Source organism: Phlebotomus argentipes, unplaced genomic scaffold (assembly GCF_947086385.1).
Source record: "Phlebotomus argentipes unplaced genomic scaffold, Phlebotomus argentipes genome assembly contig_32, whole genome shotgun sequence".
Classification (NCBI taxonomy): domain Eukaryota; kingdom Metazoa; phylum Arthropoda; class Insecta; order Diptera; family Psychodidae; genus Phlebotomus; species Phlebotomus argentipes.
In genome coordinates this window covers 2,456,563-2,468,693 of record NW_026776187.1, presented here as the reverse complement: position 1 = coordinate 2,468,693, position 12,131 = coordinate 2,456,563, and the positions used below count along the sequence as shown (strand labels likewise).

General features: G+C 47.6%; 4 protein-coding genes across 4 annotated transcripts; 1 reads left to right on the top strand and 3 right to left on the bottom strand.

Moving 5' to 3' along the window:
- Positions 1-3,874: 3,874 nt before the first annotated feature.
- LOC132264118 (small ribosomal subunit protein eS4) lies at positions 3,875-5,606 on the bottom strand. The gene is made up of 4 exons (XM_059764203.1): positions 5,529-5,606; positions 5,082-5,340; positions 4,589-4,858; positions 3,875-4,173 (listed from the first exon to the last, which is right to left on the bottom strand). Exons 1-4 carry the CDS (start codon positions 5,529-5,531, stop codon positions 3,917-3,919), a joined length of 789 nt encoding a protein of 262 aa, XP_059620186.1. The 5' UTR covers positions 5,532-5,606; the 3' UTR covers positions 3,875-3,916.
- Positions 5,607-5,639: 33 nt separating this feature from the next.
- Positions 5,640-7,765, top strand: LOC132264158 (KAT8 regulatory NSL complex subunit 2). Its single transcript, XM_059764261.1, has 5 exons — positions 5,640-6,020; positions 6,086-6,285; positions 6,347-6,515; positions 6,575-7,139; positions 7,402-7,765. The coding sequence occupies exons 1-5, from the start codon at positions 5,713-5,715 to the stop codon at positions 7,618-7,620; spliced, it is 1,461 nt and encodes a 486-aa protein (XP_059620244.1). The 5' UTR covers positions 5,640-5,712; the 3' UTR covers positions 7,621-7,765.
- LOC132264161 (DAZ-associated protein 2-like) lies at positions 7,617-8,481 on the bottom strand. Its single transcript, XM_059764262.1, has 2 exons — positions 8,368-8,481; positions 7,617-8,299 (listed from the first exon to the last, which is right to left on the bottom strand). Exons 1-2 carry the CDS (start codon positions 8,402-8,404, stop codon positions 7,779-7,781), a joined length of 558 nt encoding a protein of 185 aa, XP_059620245.1. The 5' UTR covers positions 8,405-8,481; the 3' UTR covers positions 7,617-7,778.
- A 190-nt stretch (positions 8,482-8,671) lies between these two features.
- Positions 8,672-11,746, bottom strand: LOC132264157 (A disintegrin and metalloproteinase with thrombospondin motifs adt-2). The gene is made up of 4 exons (XM_059764260.1): positions 10,956-11,746; positions 9,914-10,895; positions 8,952-9,852; positions 8,672-8,804 (listed from the first exon to the last, which is right to left on the bottom strand). Exons 1-4 carry the CDS (start codon positions 11,729-11,731, stop codon positions 8,734-8,736), a joined length of 2,730 nt encoding a protein of 909 aa, XP_059620243.1. The 5' UTR covers positions 11,732-11,746; the 3' UTR covers positions 8,672-8,733.
- Between the last annotated feature and the right edge of the window lie 385 nt (positions 11,747-12,131).

The window sequence follows — 12,131 nt, the reverse complement described above, 5'->3', positions numbered from 1 at the left end:
CATGATCCATTTCTCATTTTAAATACACACACCGATCATGCACTGTTTTATGCAAATTTACCCGCCTTTTTTACACTCAACACACTCCATCGCAGAGAGACACACAAAAGTCCCCAACACTTTCTTCACTCGCGCGATCGTTTCCTCGTTTTATGCACGCGATTGACTGAAACATGATCATTTTTGGTGATTTTTTTCCAGGTCAAGACCAACATAATCTTGCATAACATCTCATGATACAATTACACCGTGTGCCAGTGACAATTTCACCGCAAAGCCCCTTTTTCCAATGCCACTGCGACAGTCCTTGCCGTGATCGTAAGGATCGTGTTTCATCGAAGGGCCAATGAAATGGCGAAGAAACACACTTTGGTCACTTTTATTGCTTATCATTGAAATTTATTCCCTTTTTTGCTCACCATTTTATATAAGAGCAATTTTCCATTTTCTCACTCGTAGTATATTTTGTGTCATTTAGCAATTAAACTATTAAGCAAGCATTTTCAATGAAAGCTCTGAGTGAAAAGGAATGTCAAGAGCACACAAATTATCCCAGTTTGGTAATTCCCTCGTGATTTCATTGTATTTGAATAATCACAAACACCTTAAAACCCATTTTGAGGCACACATCCTTTCAACAGGTGCTCATGAAGTATGTAGACAACTTGAAACTTGGAATGTGTCATTTGATGCTTCTCTTTAGTGCGAATTTCACACAGAAATTGAATGTTTAACAATCCGTTCTCAAAAGCTGTTAAATTGCACTGCTTTGATTGAATTTTTAGGTATTTTCGAGAAACAGTGATAAGGAAATCATTCAAATAGTCTAACAAATTGACTAAATCATCCGCTAATTAGTGAAAAGTGGGGGAGAGGAAACCGATCGAGAAACAAGTCGGCAATGCACAAGAAGTCGAGCAAAAAATTGCATAATGAAAGTGCGCGTAAATATGATGCTTTTTGTCCCATTATATAATTGCAAATTCATTTATCGTCGTTTTTTTCCCCAGCCGGCGCCCTCACTTGAGGCCTTGAACGTCCCAGAGGAGTTGAAAAGTGCGCTTTTGGAATTTCTGCGCATTGCGCACAAAGAGTCGTAAAAGTTGCCATCGAGCCATTTCGTGCTCCACTGAGCGCAGCCGTAAATTGATCCGTGGGCAAGCGATAGTGCATCCGGTCCAGTGGAACACCCTTTTGATGTTGCCTGAGCTCCTTCGGATCGTGGCAAAATCTCTAATTTAAATATCAAGCAAGTCTCATGAGCATTTTTTCCACACGCCTTTCGGCAAAATTCATTCACTTCAACACATTCCGCGTGCTGGACTTTTTTTTCGCCTCCAACTTCTTCGCGACCACAGCCCATGTCTTTGCGGCCGGAGAGTGAGAGAGTGTGAAAAATCGTGACCCGCGCGCCGTCTTTCGCGCTGAGACCTCTCCGAGGCACACACACAATCGCGATGACATAATATTTTAATGACCACCGCCGAGCCTCACCCCAGCCCCCGGCCAGCGGCCCATCTGGGGCAAGGTTCACATCCATCTTACGACCGTTCGCGAGGAGCTCTTGGCGCTGGAAAGTCTCCCTTTGCAGCCAGAAAGGATCAAAGGAGAATTGTTGCTCAGCATCAAAAGTGCAGGAAAGGAAGATATTGCGCTTGATCACACTGAAATTGCCTCATTTCTTAATTGAGAAAGCTTTCTTGATTGAGAAACAGCAATAATAGATAATTTCTCTTGTAAGAAATTATCAAAACTATCGCGTGAAAAGAATTTTCTTTCCGCTTCAAATTTCCCAGAATTATCATGAATTTCATCAAGTTCCTTTTCACTTCTAATCGCACTGACCGAAAGACTGCCACCAGCTAATAATGACTTAATAAGTTTCATAGCTGCAACTTGTGCAATTTTTATCTAACGCTCTGAAACTTTACAAGACGCTGCGAGCTATGGAATATCATGTGCGGTAAATCACAGAAGCTCAAAGCATTCAACCGGAAATTGACGAAAATCCAGAGATTGCAAGAGAAATTTTCACTAACAAATCCCACTTAAGAATGAAAACTTTCCATTTCAGGATAACAGAAATGCTTCGCATAAGCCAACTTTACCATGAATAGTGGATGAATTGGTGATTTTTTTTGCATAACACTTTCAATTTCTCACGTGTTCTTTGCGCTCTTTCAAACCGTTTCAATTGCACGAAGCGACAATTTCATTTGCCGCAATTACAATCTGCAACTGAATCATGCGTATTCGCCTCTTGGCTGAACATTTCAGTGGTGTACTTAATCACATGCGCGCAAGAGGGCAATTTTCTCACATGATTTATGAGGATTCGTCTCCACCCAGAAAGCTCCCAGTCTTGCTTGATGGCGCAGCAGAAGGAGGCGCTGAGCCAAGGACTCTCCGCGATGGCATTCTCCTCCACCTCAATCATGTCGCACTCAATAAGCTGCAAACAACGCGCGAACAGCAGCAATCTGCGCAGGGAATGTCCGCATATCTTGGGCTGAGCGTGGCGAAAAAAAAAGTGACGATAAGCATCGAATCGATTACAAGCATTGAGAAGCCATAAAAGTAATTAATTGCCACTCACAATTAATTAAAAAGACATTTGTGCAACACGGTCGCGGCTTTGCATCTGCAACATCTCATTATAACCCAGCGGCGTAGTCACGAGAGTGTTTAGCCAAGAAACCAGTGTATTATCAAGATTTTGAGTGTTAAAACATCAGAAGATTTCACATTGCAAATTCCTGCTTTGAGAAACCATTCGACGGGTGAATCGAAAACTATGAAAAATCGATTTATCATAGTTTTCGTCTTATGTATTTTTGAAAAGCCTTTTATTTGTTCTTTCTGTACAAGAATTTGAGGATTTGTATCTTATGAGACAATAGAAAAAAATCTTATTTATCTAAAAAGCACAAATGGAGAAAAAAATTGTCATGTTTTGCGAATGAAAAGTCGAATTTTCATTATTTACGCTGAACAATTTTTCCCCAAAAAAAATGTCTTAAAAATTGCAGTCAAATGCATAAAACGTCTTTTTAGAAAATATTTGTAGATTTTCAGAATTATCCTAAAATGTTTTTCTGGACTTTAAATGAATAATTCTCATATCTTTTAAATTTTTTCACTTGAAAACATTAAGAAAAAGTTCAAGTAAAGTATGAAAAGTTGATTTTTTGTATAAAATCGACTCAAAAACCATTAAAAATCCACTTTGAAAAGTAATATTTTCAGATTTTCTATTAATTTTGCCACATTTTAGTCAAAAATTTCAATAAATACCAATAAAACATTTACAAAATAAAAAATACAGAGCAATATTTTCACTTTAACGAACGATTTGAAGGCATTTTGAGTATTTTGAAGTAAATTTGGCAAATTTCGCAGCTGTTTTAATGTAAAATTTTGAACTCGCTTTGCTGAAAATTTGGCGATTTTGACTTTTTATAGTTTTCGAGGCACTCGTCGAATCAAATAATTAAAAATTGTTAAGAATGATCAAAAAACAATTTAAATTTTGTATGAAATATCCAAATTGTAATGAATGTATTGAATAATCACAAATTTAATGATCTCAACTTTGGAGTAATTTTTCCCTTGAAAACCATCAACTTTTCTCTAAAATCTACCAACTTTACTCTACAAACTACCCACACTTTTGCTTTTAGAAACCCATTAAGTTGTGACGTAATGAAGATCCTTAGATTTTGTTTGCACAACATTTCAGCATTTCTCGTGGTCAAAAATGGGGGAAAAGCGTGAAGATAGAAGAAATCCGCAAAATTGATCCTTGGAGTATATTTTCCTCTAATTAGGGAGTAAAAAGGGACAAATAAAAGAACATTTCTCAATTTCGCCTTTCTTTTTATTGAAAACCCCGCAGGATTTCATGATCTGCGGACGTTTAGTGCGCCGCCTTGGCCGCGAGCCTCTTGTCGCGCTCCTCGGCGATGCTCAGCTTCACACCCTTGCCCTTCGGCAGCGAAATGTACGTCTTGGCACCCTTGCCGATGATGAAGACGTTGGAGAGTCGCGTGGCGAACATGTGACCCTGACTGTCCTTGATGTGGACAATATCGAAGGATCCCGGATGTCTCTCGCGATTGACGACAGTGCCGACACGCCCCAAATTGCGTCCTCCCGTGATCATGCAGAGATTTCCTGCAAAGCCAACAACACATTAATCGCTTGTTCTTTTTCCTGAAAACGGATTCAGTGAGTGTTTCTCCGTCTTGGGTCAAAAGGCTCTTGGATGTGCGCGAGCAATTGACCAACTAAGAGGGAGATCATTGCTCTTGGTCAACATAGGATACCCTTCAGCGGTGGCTAAATCTTATCCACTGCAGGGAGAGTCTCAGCGACCGAGCTTCGGGACAGTTTTCACTCAAATGTACTTCAAATTGGTAGATACTTCAATCAAAGTGGATCTCCGGCGGAGTTCCGGCCGATTGCTGCGACCGTATTGAAGTCAATTAATTGCTCTGGGCCAATTATTGACTCCCTAGAGTGACTCTTCGCCACAGAGAGAGCTTCGATATGGCCGGAAGGGGTGCAAATGCGCGCCTCAGTGTCTCACCTGAATCGAACTTGATGTGGTCGGTGATCTTGCACGAGGCAATGTCCAGCTGGATCGAGTCATTGACCTTAATCAGGGGATCCGGATAGCGGATGGTGCGACCATCGTGCGTGACGAGGAAGGGCACGTTCTTGGGGCCCACCTGCACCTTCTTCACCTTGCACAGCTTGTACTTGGCCTCCTCGGCGGAGATGCGATGGATTGTGAAGCGTCCCTTCACGTCATAGATCAGCCGGAAGAACTCTCCGGTCTTCTCAATGGTCACAACATCTGCAAACAAGCGACAGAATGCAATTATTGCACTGAAACAGAATCTCCGGGAAGTCAATTGGAGTGTCCTCAGTGTGTAAAGATGCCCAACAATTCATTTGGACATGGCAATGACTGAGAATTATGCTCTCTCGAGGTTAGTATTTTCCACAAGGCAAATTTCCTCTGCGGAAAATTCGATTCTCGATGAATTTCACTGGTAGATTTAATGCAGAAGTCTCACCCATGAATCCAGCAGGGAAGTTGGGGTCCGTGCGCACCTTGCCGTCCACCTTGATGAGGCGCTGCATCACGATCTTGGTGACTTCGGTGTTGGTCAGGGCGTACTTGAGGCGGTTGCGCAGGAAGATCACCAGCGGCAGAGACTCACGCAGCTTGTGCGGTCCCTGGGATGGACGCGGTGCGAACACACCGCCCAGCTTGTCCAACATCCATGCTTTCGGGGCGTTTAAGCGCTTCAAATGCTTTTTGGGGCCACGAGCCTGTGAAGCGACAACACAAGTGTTAGGTTATGTCTCACATCGCCACAAAACCCCGATATTCTCCCATTTTATCGCATTTCCCCATAAACCCCCACTTGCAGTGCACGCGGGGACACTTTATTGCTACAATTATGCAGAATTTGGTGCGCCGAGAGGCGGAAAACCAGGAGAAATCGCAGAAAACTCACCATGTTTGTCACGTTTTCACGAAAATGTCTGAGAAAAAGACTGCATGCAAGTAACGCCGAGGGCTGCCAGACTCGAAAATCTGCAGATTTTCCATCTGGCAATTTTTAGTACATGCGAAGCTCGCGTCTAGTGAATTTCGCAAGGTTTTTCCTTTACGCACTTGTGAGGTGAAAACGCGTGAAAATGCAGAGTTCACCCATAAAGAAGGTCAACCATGGTGAGGTGCAGCTGCGGAAGCCACCCACGACGACGCCGGAAGAGGAGAAAGCCCTGCGCGATCAGCTTCATGTGGAGATTGAGAACAAAACAAAAGCGTGCGCCTTCACGAAGCACGACTGCACTCTGCCCAGGCTCGTGGGCTTCGAGTACTGCCTGAAGCACATCCTGCAGGATCCCAAGGCGCCGTACAAGCAGTGCGCCTATGCGTATCCCATCACCGGGAAGAAATGCCTGCAGCCGGCGCCAAAGTACGAGTCGCGGAGGAATATTGCGTGAGTGACTGTGACTTAATGTCGGACTGGAGGATTTCGTGCTAATGCTCACGCGTGTGTTTCAGGTTCACGAACTTCTGCTTTGAGCACAGTCGTCTCAATCAGCTGTCCAAGACGCAGAGCACCACCGGGAAGCTGAAGCATCTGGAGACTCAGGAATCTCTCCTCAATGAACTCTCTCACTACGTCAAGGTCGACAAATCGCCCTCGATTTCCGGCCAGGAAGCCGAAGTGGACGTGACAACGCCTTGTCTGGACCCTTTCCGTGAGTCTCGTGACCACTGAGCAATACCCAACAGCTTGGCTTATCGTGTTTTCTATTGCAGTTGAGATCAACAGTCAGGCTGTGAATGAAAGAGGTCGGAAGATCCTGGACTACGCTTCTGACAGCTCCACAGACGACGACATGCCCACAATCAGCAACACCTGGAGAGGCTACGAGATGGACAACTCGGACAACGAGAGCGTGGATTCGCAGAACGAAGATCTGCTCAAGTGAGTGAGAAATCTTCTGGTGTTCACGAACGCTTGCAATCTCTCTCTCTTTTCCACAGGCACGCGAGCATCTACACCACGGAGGAGGCCACGATGATCACGAAGCAGAAGCTCATGCGACTCCAGTCGCTCTACATCGATCAGTTTGAGCGTCTGCATCATGTGCTGCGCGAGAAGCGCCGGAAGTACCTTCACTCGCTGCGCCGCGAGCGCGAGACGTATTGCAGCATCCACAATCAGTCGCGTGACACGCCGCGCGAGCGTCGGCTGTACCGGAAGCTGAAGGCGCTCAACCAGTACCACAAGCGGCACGGCGTGGAGGCGGTGCTGCACCGGAAGCGACTGGAGAGGCGCAGCAAGGCGATCGCGGGCTTGGCGCAGAAGACACCCTTCCACAATCGCTGCACCTTCACGGAGGGCGGCGTGAAGTGCAGCGAGCGCACGGTGCCGTGCTGCAAGTTCTGCAGGAAGCACATCCTGGAGGACAAAAAGCAGGTGCTGTTCCGGGCGTGCAGCGTGGAGAAGAGCGGCGTGGTGTGTCAGGAGCCGGTGCCGATGATCTACGACGACGCCACGTGCATCCTCCACATCGACATGCCGCCGGCGCGGACGTACGTGCTGAAGGTAAGGACACACGATGTTTCTCGGTAGTGTGATTGCATGCGAAAGACGACGTGTAGGCACAATTAGATGCAGTGTTTGCTTAAGTGTTTTCTCGGAGACTGTAAATCGATACACACTCAGTGGTCTTTGGGAGTGAATAATAAAAAAAGCAATCGACCTTCTTGGAGATTCAGACGTCGCGGGCCTTGACTGATAACAGAGATATTGAGAGCGACTGAGGGAACTCTTGAATTCATGTCCTCTACGACACGTTTCTCTGCAGAAATATGAATCCGAGTCCGAGGACGACGAGCCGCCGGCGAAGGTGAAGGTGGAGGAGGAGATCAAGGAGGAGGAGGAGAAGTCAGCGGATCCCGCGGATGAGTCGCCGCCCGTCGCGGCCGAGGAGGCCGTCGCCGATGTCAGTCACGAGGTGGAGGTGAAGCAGGAGCCCGACGGCCTGGAGAGCATCGTGGAGGTGAAGGAGGAAGTTGTGGATTGAAGGCGCAAAATTCAATAAATTTTATTTCATATTCAGAATCCGTTCGCGATAAGGAGCGCGCAAAAATAATGGTTTATCTATTCAGAAAAAAAATAAAAGGGAGGAGAGAAGACATGGAAAACACGTGTACGGAGATTCTCCTCAGACGTTCCGGGAAGTCACCAGAATGTGAAGCCGGCGCCCTTGCCGCCGGTGAAGAAGTTGTTCTTTGGCTTCTGCACTTGCACGGGCTGTCCCTGCATGGCGGCCATCTGGGCGGCCGAGGGCGCGTAGCCGGGCGGCGGGGGTGGCACGGAGAAGGAGCCCTGGGCGCCGAAGCGGGCGCCGGGGTCGAAGAGCGCCACCTGCGGCTGCTGCGCGAACGCGGGAATGCCAGGAGGCGGGCCCGCGGGCACGGGCTGGAATGTGGGTGGGGCAGCGAAGGGTGGCTGATAGATGGCACCGGGCACCTGCTGGGGCGCGTACGCGGGCATGCCGGGCGGCACGCTGGCGAAGGCGCCCTGGGGCGCTGGGTAGACGGGCATGTTCTGCTGCATCACATGATCGTAGCTCGGCGGCGGGCCCCACATCTGGGCGCCCTCGGGGCGCGCGTGGTAGAAGTCCGCCGGTACCTGGGGCCACGGGTACTGCGGTGCCGTGGGCGGGCCACTCTGGGTGGGCGCGAAGCCCCCCGTTCCAGCTGCAAAAGAGGGTGGAAAAAGCCATGAAGTTTTTCGCAATTTCCCCTCCAGTGCGTCCATCACTTACCAAAATCCTTCATGTCCTTCTTGTCACTGTTAAACATTGTGTGAGGATCTCTGTCGCATGCGTTCGCGCGTCGTCCGATGATTCAACTAATTGAGCGATAAAACGGCACTTGAGAGATTATCAGGGCGAATTTCGCAGAATTCTACAATAACTTTTGTTTTGCACCTTTTGACAGCCACAATCGTTCGGCCTTGTGCGCCTTCCCCCTCCCGCACCCGAGACGAGGCCGAGGCGCTTTTTTAGTACACAGCACACGCGTGGCAACCCGCGAAACGGACGCTTTTCCGCCCTCCAGAGCGATAAGAAAGGAAATCAGCCCAAAGAAAAAGCGTTCGACAGAATGGATTCATCTATATTTGCGCAATTCTAGAAGGAGTCTGATAAATAGATTGGGCTCGTCATGTCGATTTGTTTCTCAGCAACATCAGCCGGTGGATCTGCAAAAGGAGGACAAAAGATAATGGAAACCATTTTCGTGTACCAAAAAAAAGCTCTTGAAATCAGAAATAGAAAATATTTGCCAAGAAAAAAACACTAGGGATTTTCTTAATTCATTCAATAATTGGGGCGCTCAAGAAACTCACCAAAAGTCATTGATATGTTGAAGTTATTCAGCAATTTATCCAGCAATTCCTGGCTTATTCGCTCTGTGATATTGACTGGAGTGAAATTCATGAAGCTCCTTTTCCGCCGTCGTCGTTTCTGGTGTTGAAACAGCGCAAGATTCGAGTGAGACTCACGCAAAGGCATGTTGTCTGGGCCAAACTCAAGACATCGTCCGCGAACGCAGAAGCGCTTCTCCGTCTTGGAGCATCGAGTGCCGAAGGGAAAGTATCCTTGCTCGCCATTCACGAGGTAGAAGCGATGCCCGATGTATTCGTCCTGACACGCCACTTTGCAGCTGCGATCGGGATCCTCGACGCTCGGGGAGATCTGCATTCCGTTGCCGGACAGACCGCGAACTTTCATTTTGTAGCGCGAGCAGAGTTTGCTGGAGAAATCATAGGTGGTCTGGATGTGTTCGCAGGGAAACGCTTCCGGTGAGCAGAGCTGGATATTCGTCACTGCGGACAGTGTCGATGCCACTATCTGAATCCCCTTGGCCATGTCCATGCAGCTGAAGTAGCATCCGGACTTGATTTGCCACAGATCGTTGCGCAGCGCGGAATTCTGATACATCAGCGATGGATGATGATTTGCCGTCATGAGCTGCTTTTCGCTGTTCCGCAAGCGCCAATTGTTGTAGATTTGCGCCTTGATGAAGCTCGATTCTGGCGCCACTTCGCCGTTGTAAGACTCGTTGACTTCCACTTGCTGACTCTCATTTGTGTTCTGTGTCGGATTCTGCTTGTCGCGAATCTTCTCTTCCTCCACTCGAGGCGCGCTGGCATTTGACTGCGAATCCGTCTCGCGAACTTGGCTTTGAGGACAGTAGGAAGGATCGATTTTGTACAGATTGCTAGTTGAGTTATCACAGGAGAATTTCTGCAAGCAATACAAAAGGTTTACCAAAGAGAAACTCAAGATCGAGATTAGAAGTCTTCACCTGACATCTTCCGTTGATGCAGTAGAAGGCGTCGTCAAAGTCGGATTCGACGTTTCTGCAGGTGGTTCCGTCGGGGAACATCCAGTTCTTCGTCTTCGGCATTCCGCTGCGCGTCTTGCAAAACACTCGGCAGGAATCGTCCGGATTCAGGGCAACTTGCTGTATTCCCACGCCCAAGATGTCGCTATCGAACTCCTTGGCGCGCTCGCAAATCTGGTTGGCAAACTCCATCACCGTTGTTCGTGGAATGTTGAAGCACTGCTTGGCTGTGCAAGCCTCGTATCGCTTGTTGAGATCGAAGCACTTCTTCCTGTTCACGCGCATATCGAGGCAGGTTCTTGTGGACACTTTCAGACCTATACTGCCTTCCTTGAGTCTTCCCGATTCACCGTACAAGCATCCCGATTCGCACTCACTCTGGGCACTCCACTCGCTCCATCCCGTCACGGATTTGCCAAAGTCTTGCTTGTAGTGGCCGAGCTTCTGGCCTTCGATGAAATTGGCGCTCTTCTCCGGGAAGTGCTTCATGGGGCGATGGTAGGGCGTGTGGGACTCGAGGTAGGCTGTTGTCGCCTTCAGCTTGCACACGCCGCTCTTGCACCACATGCCTTCGCCGCAGAACGTTCCTTCCAGCGCCGGATGGGATGTCCAGGTGTATCTGTCCCTTTGGCAGTGCAAATCTCTGCACACATCCGTCAGTGGCTGAGTCCTGGAGCGCACGCTGTCCTTTCCGTACTTCAGCATGCACTGCTGATCTGCATCGAATCGCTCTCCGGGCAGAAGACCTTCGGCCGCGTGATCCAGGCTGTGCGCCGAGTGGCCGCGATCGAAGAGACAGTGAGCCTGAGTGGATTCGAGGAACTTGCTGAGGTATTCCTTGCTGCACTTGGACCATGTGATCTTCCCACTGCCCAGCGTCGGTGACATGATGTAGAGCGAGGGATCACAGTTGTTCTCCGACGTGTCATGACGCATTCCCAGGCTGGAAAAGAGAGAGGATTTCAGTCACTCATCCCATTGTGAGACTGAGAGATTATCTTACTTGTGTCCAATTTCATGAGCCACGACGAAGACGCTCTCAAAGTGCTTCCCTTCATTGATCGTGCAACTGGATGTTGGTGTGCACATTCCAGCCACTGGAGCTAATCCCACGACTTGGCTGCTGATCTTCCCATTCTTGCCCACAACGTAAAGATCGAGTCCTGTGAGGATCACAGCGTGGTCAAAGTGCATGACATCTGTGTCTGCGGCTGGATTGAATTTCCTCTGCCACATGCAGAAGCTGTTCAGGAAGACGTCAATATCACTGGATCTGTGCAGATCCTTTGGATCATTGTGGAGGATTTCAAGTCGCTTCAGCACAAAGTTCACCTGATATCCGAGCGATGGATGATGATAGAGAAGTTGAACGCCATTCACCATCGCCAGAACGAATCTGATGAGATTCATTTCAGTGTTCTTCGGGTAGTTCTTGGCCATGTGCCTGAAGAGATCGCGATCGACGAAGATTGCAGTTTCGATGTGAAGAACACTCGGCGTTGCCACTTTGCTTGCAATATATCTCTTGTTTCTCTCATGCACGTCCTGCTGAAAGTCGTCCTTCATCAACTCCACATCGAAGAAGCCTCGTTCGGTCGCTCTGATGTCCACTCTGTTTCTCGGGATCAGCAGATGTGTTCCGCTGCCAAATCTCTCCGGAAGGGGATGAATTACAAAGTCTTGGTTCTTGTGTCTCACAACACCTCGCAGATTGTCATCGCAGACATCGAGGGCAGTCTGGGAATTTGCATAGAAGCAGTCAGTCACATTTTCAAGCATCTCAGCAGAATCCTCGATGCTCGAGTCGTTGGTATATCGATGGATGAAGACAAAATCTTCATCCAGTAATTGCTCTGACTTCTCAAGAATATACTCTGCATCCTCGCCATCTTCACCTTCCCACTGAATGTGAAGATTCCGCTCTGTTGATCTTTTCCGACGCGTCGTTCTTATCACATTGAGGAGTTTGTAGTTTTGATCTGAAAAGAGAGCAACAGTTAATTGCTGTAAAGATATCAAAATTCTCGATAATTAATAATTAGATGACTTTTTCTCTAATATTGTCACATGAAAATTTATATAATGGCCATAATTTTTATCCATATAAAAGTAATTGATCATAAAGTCACCAAAACAACTTTTTGTGTCTCATGGAATTATTTTACGAGCACAACAGTTA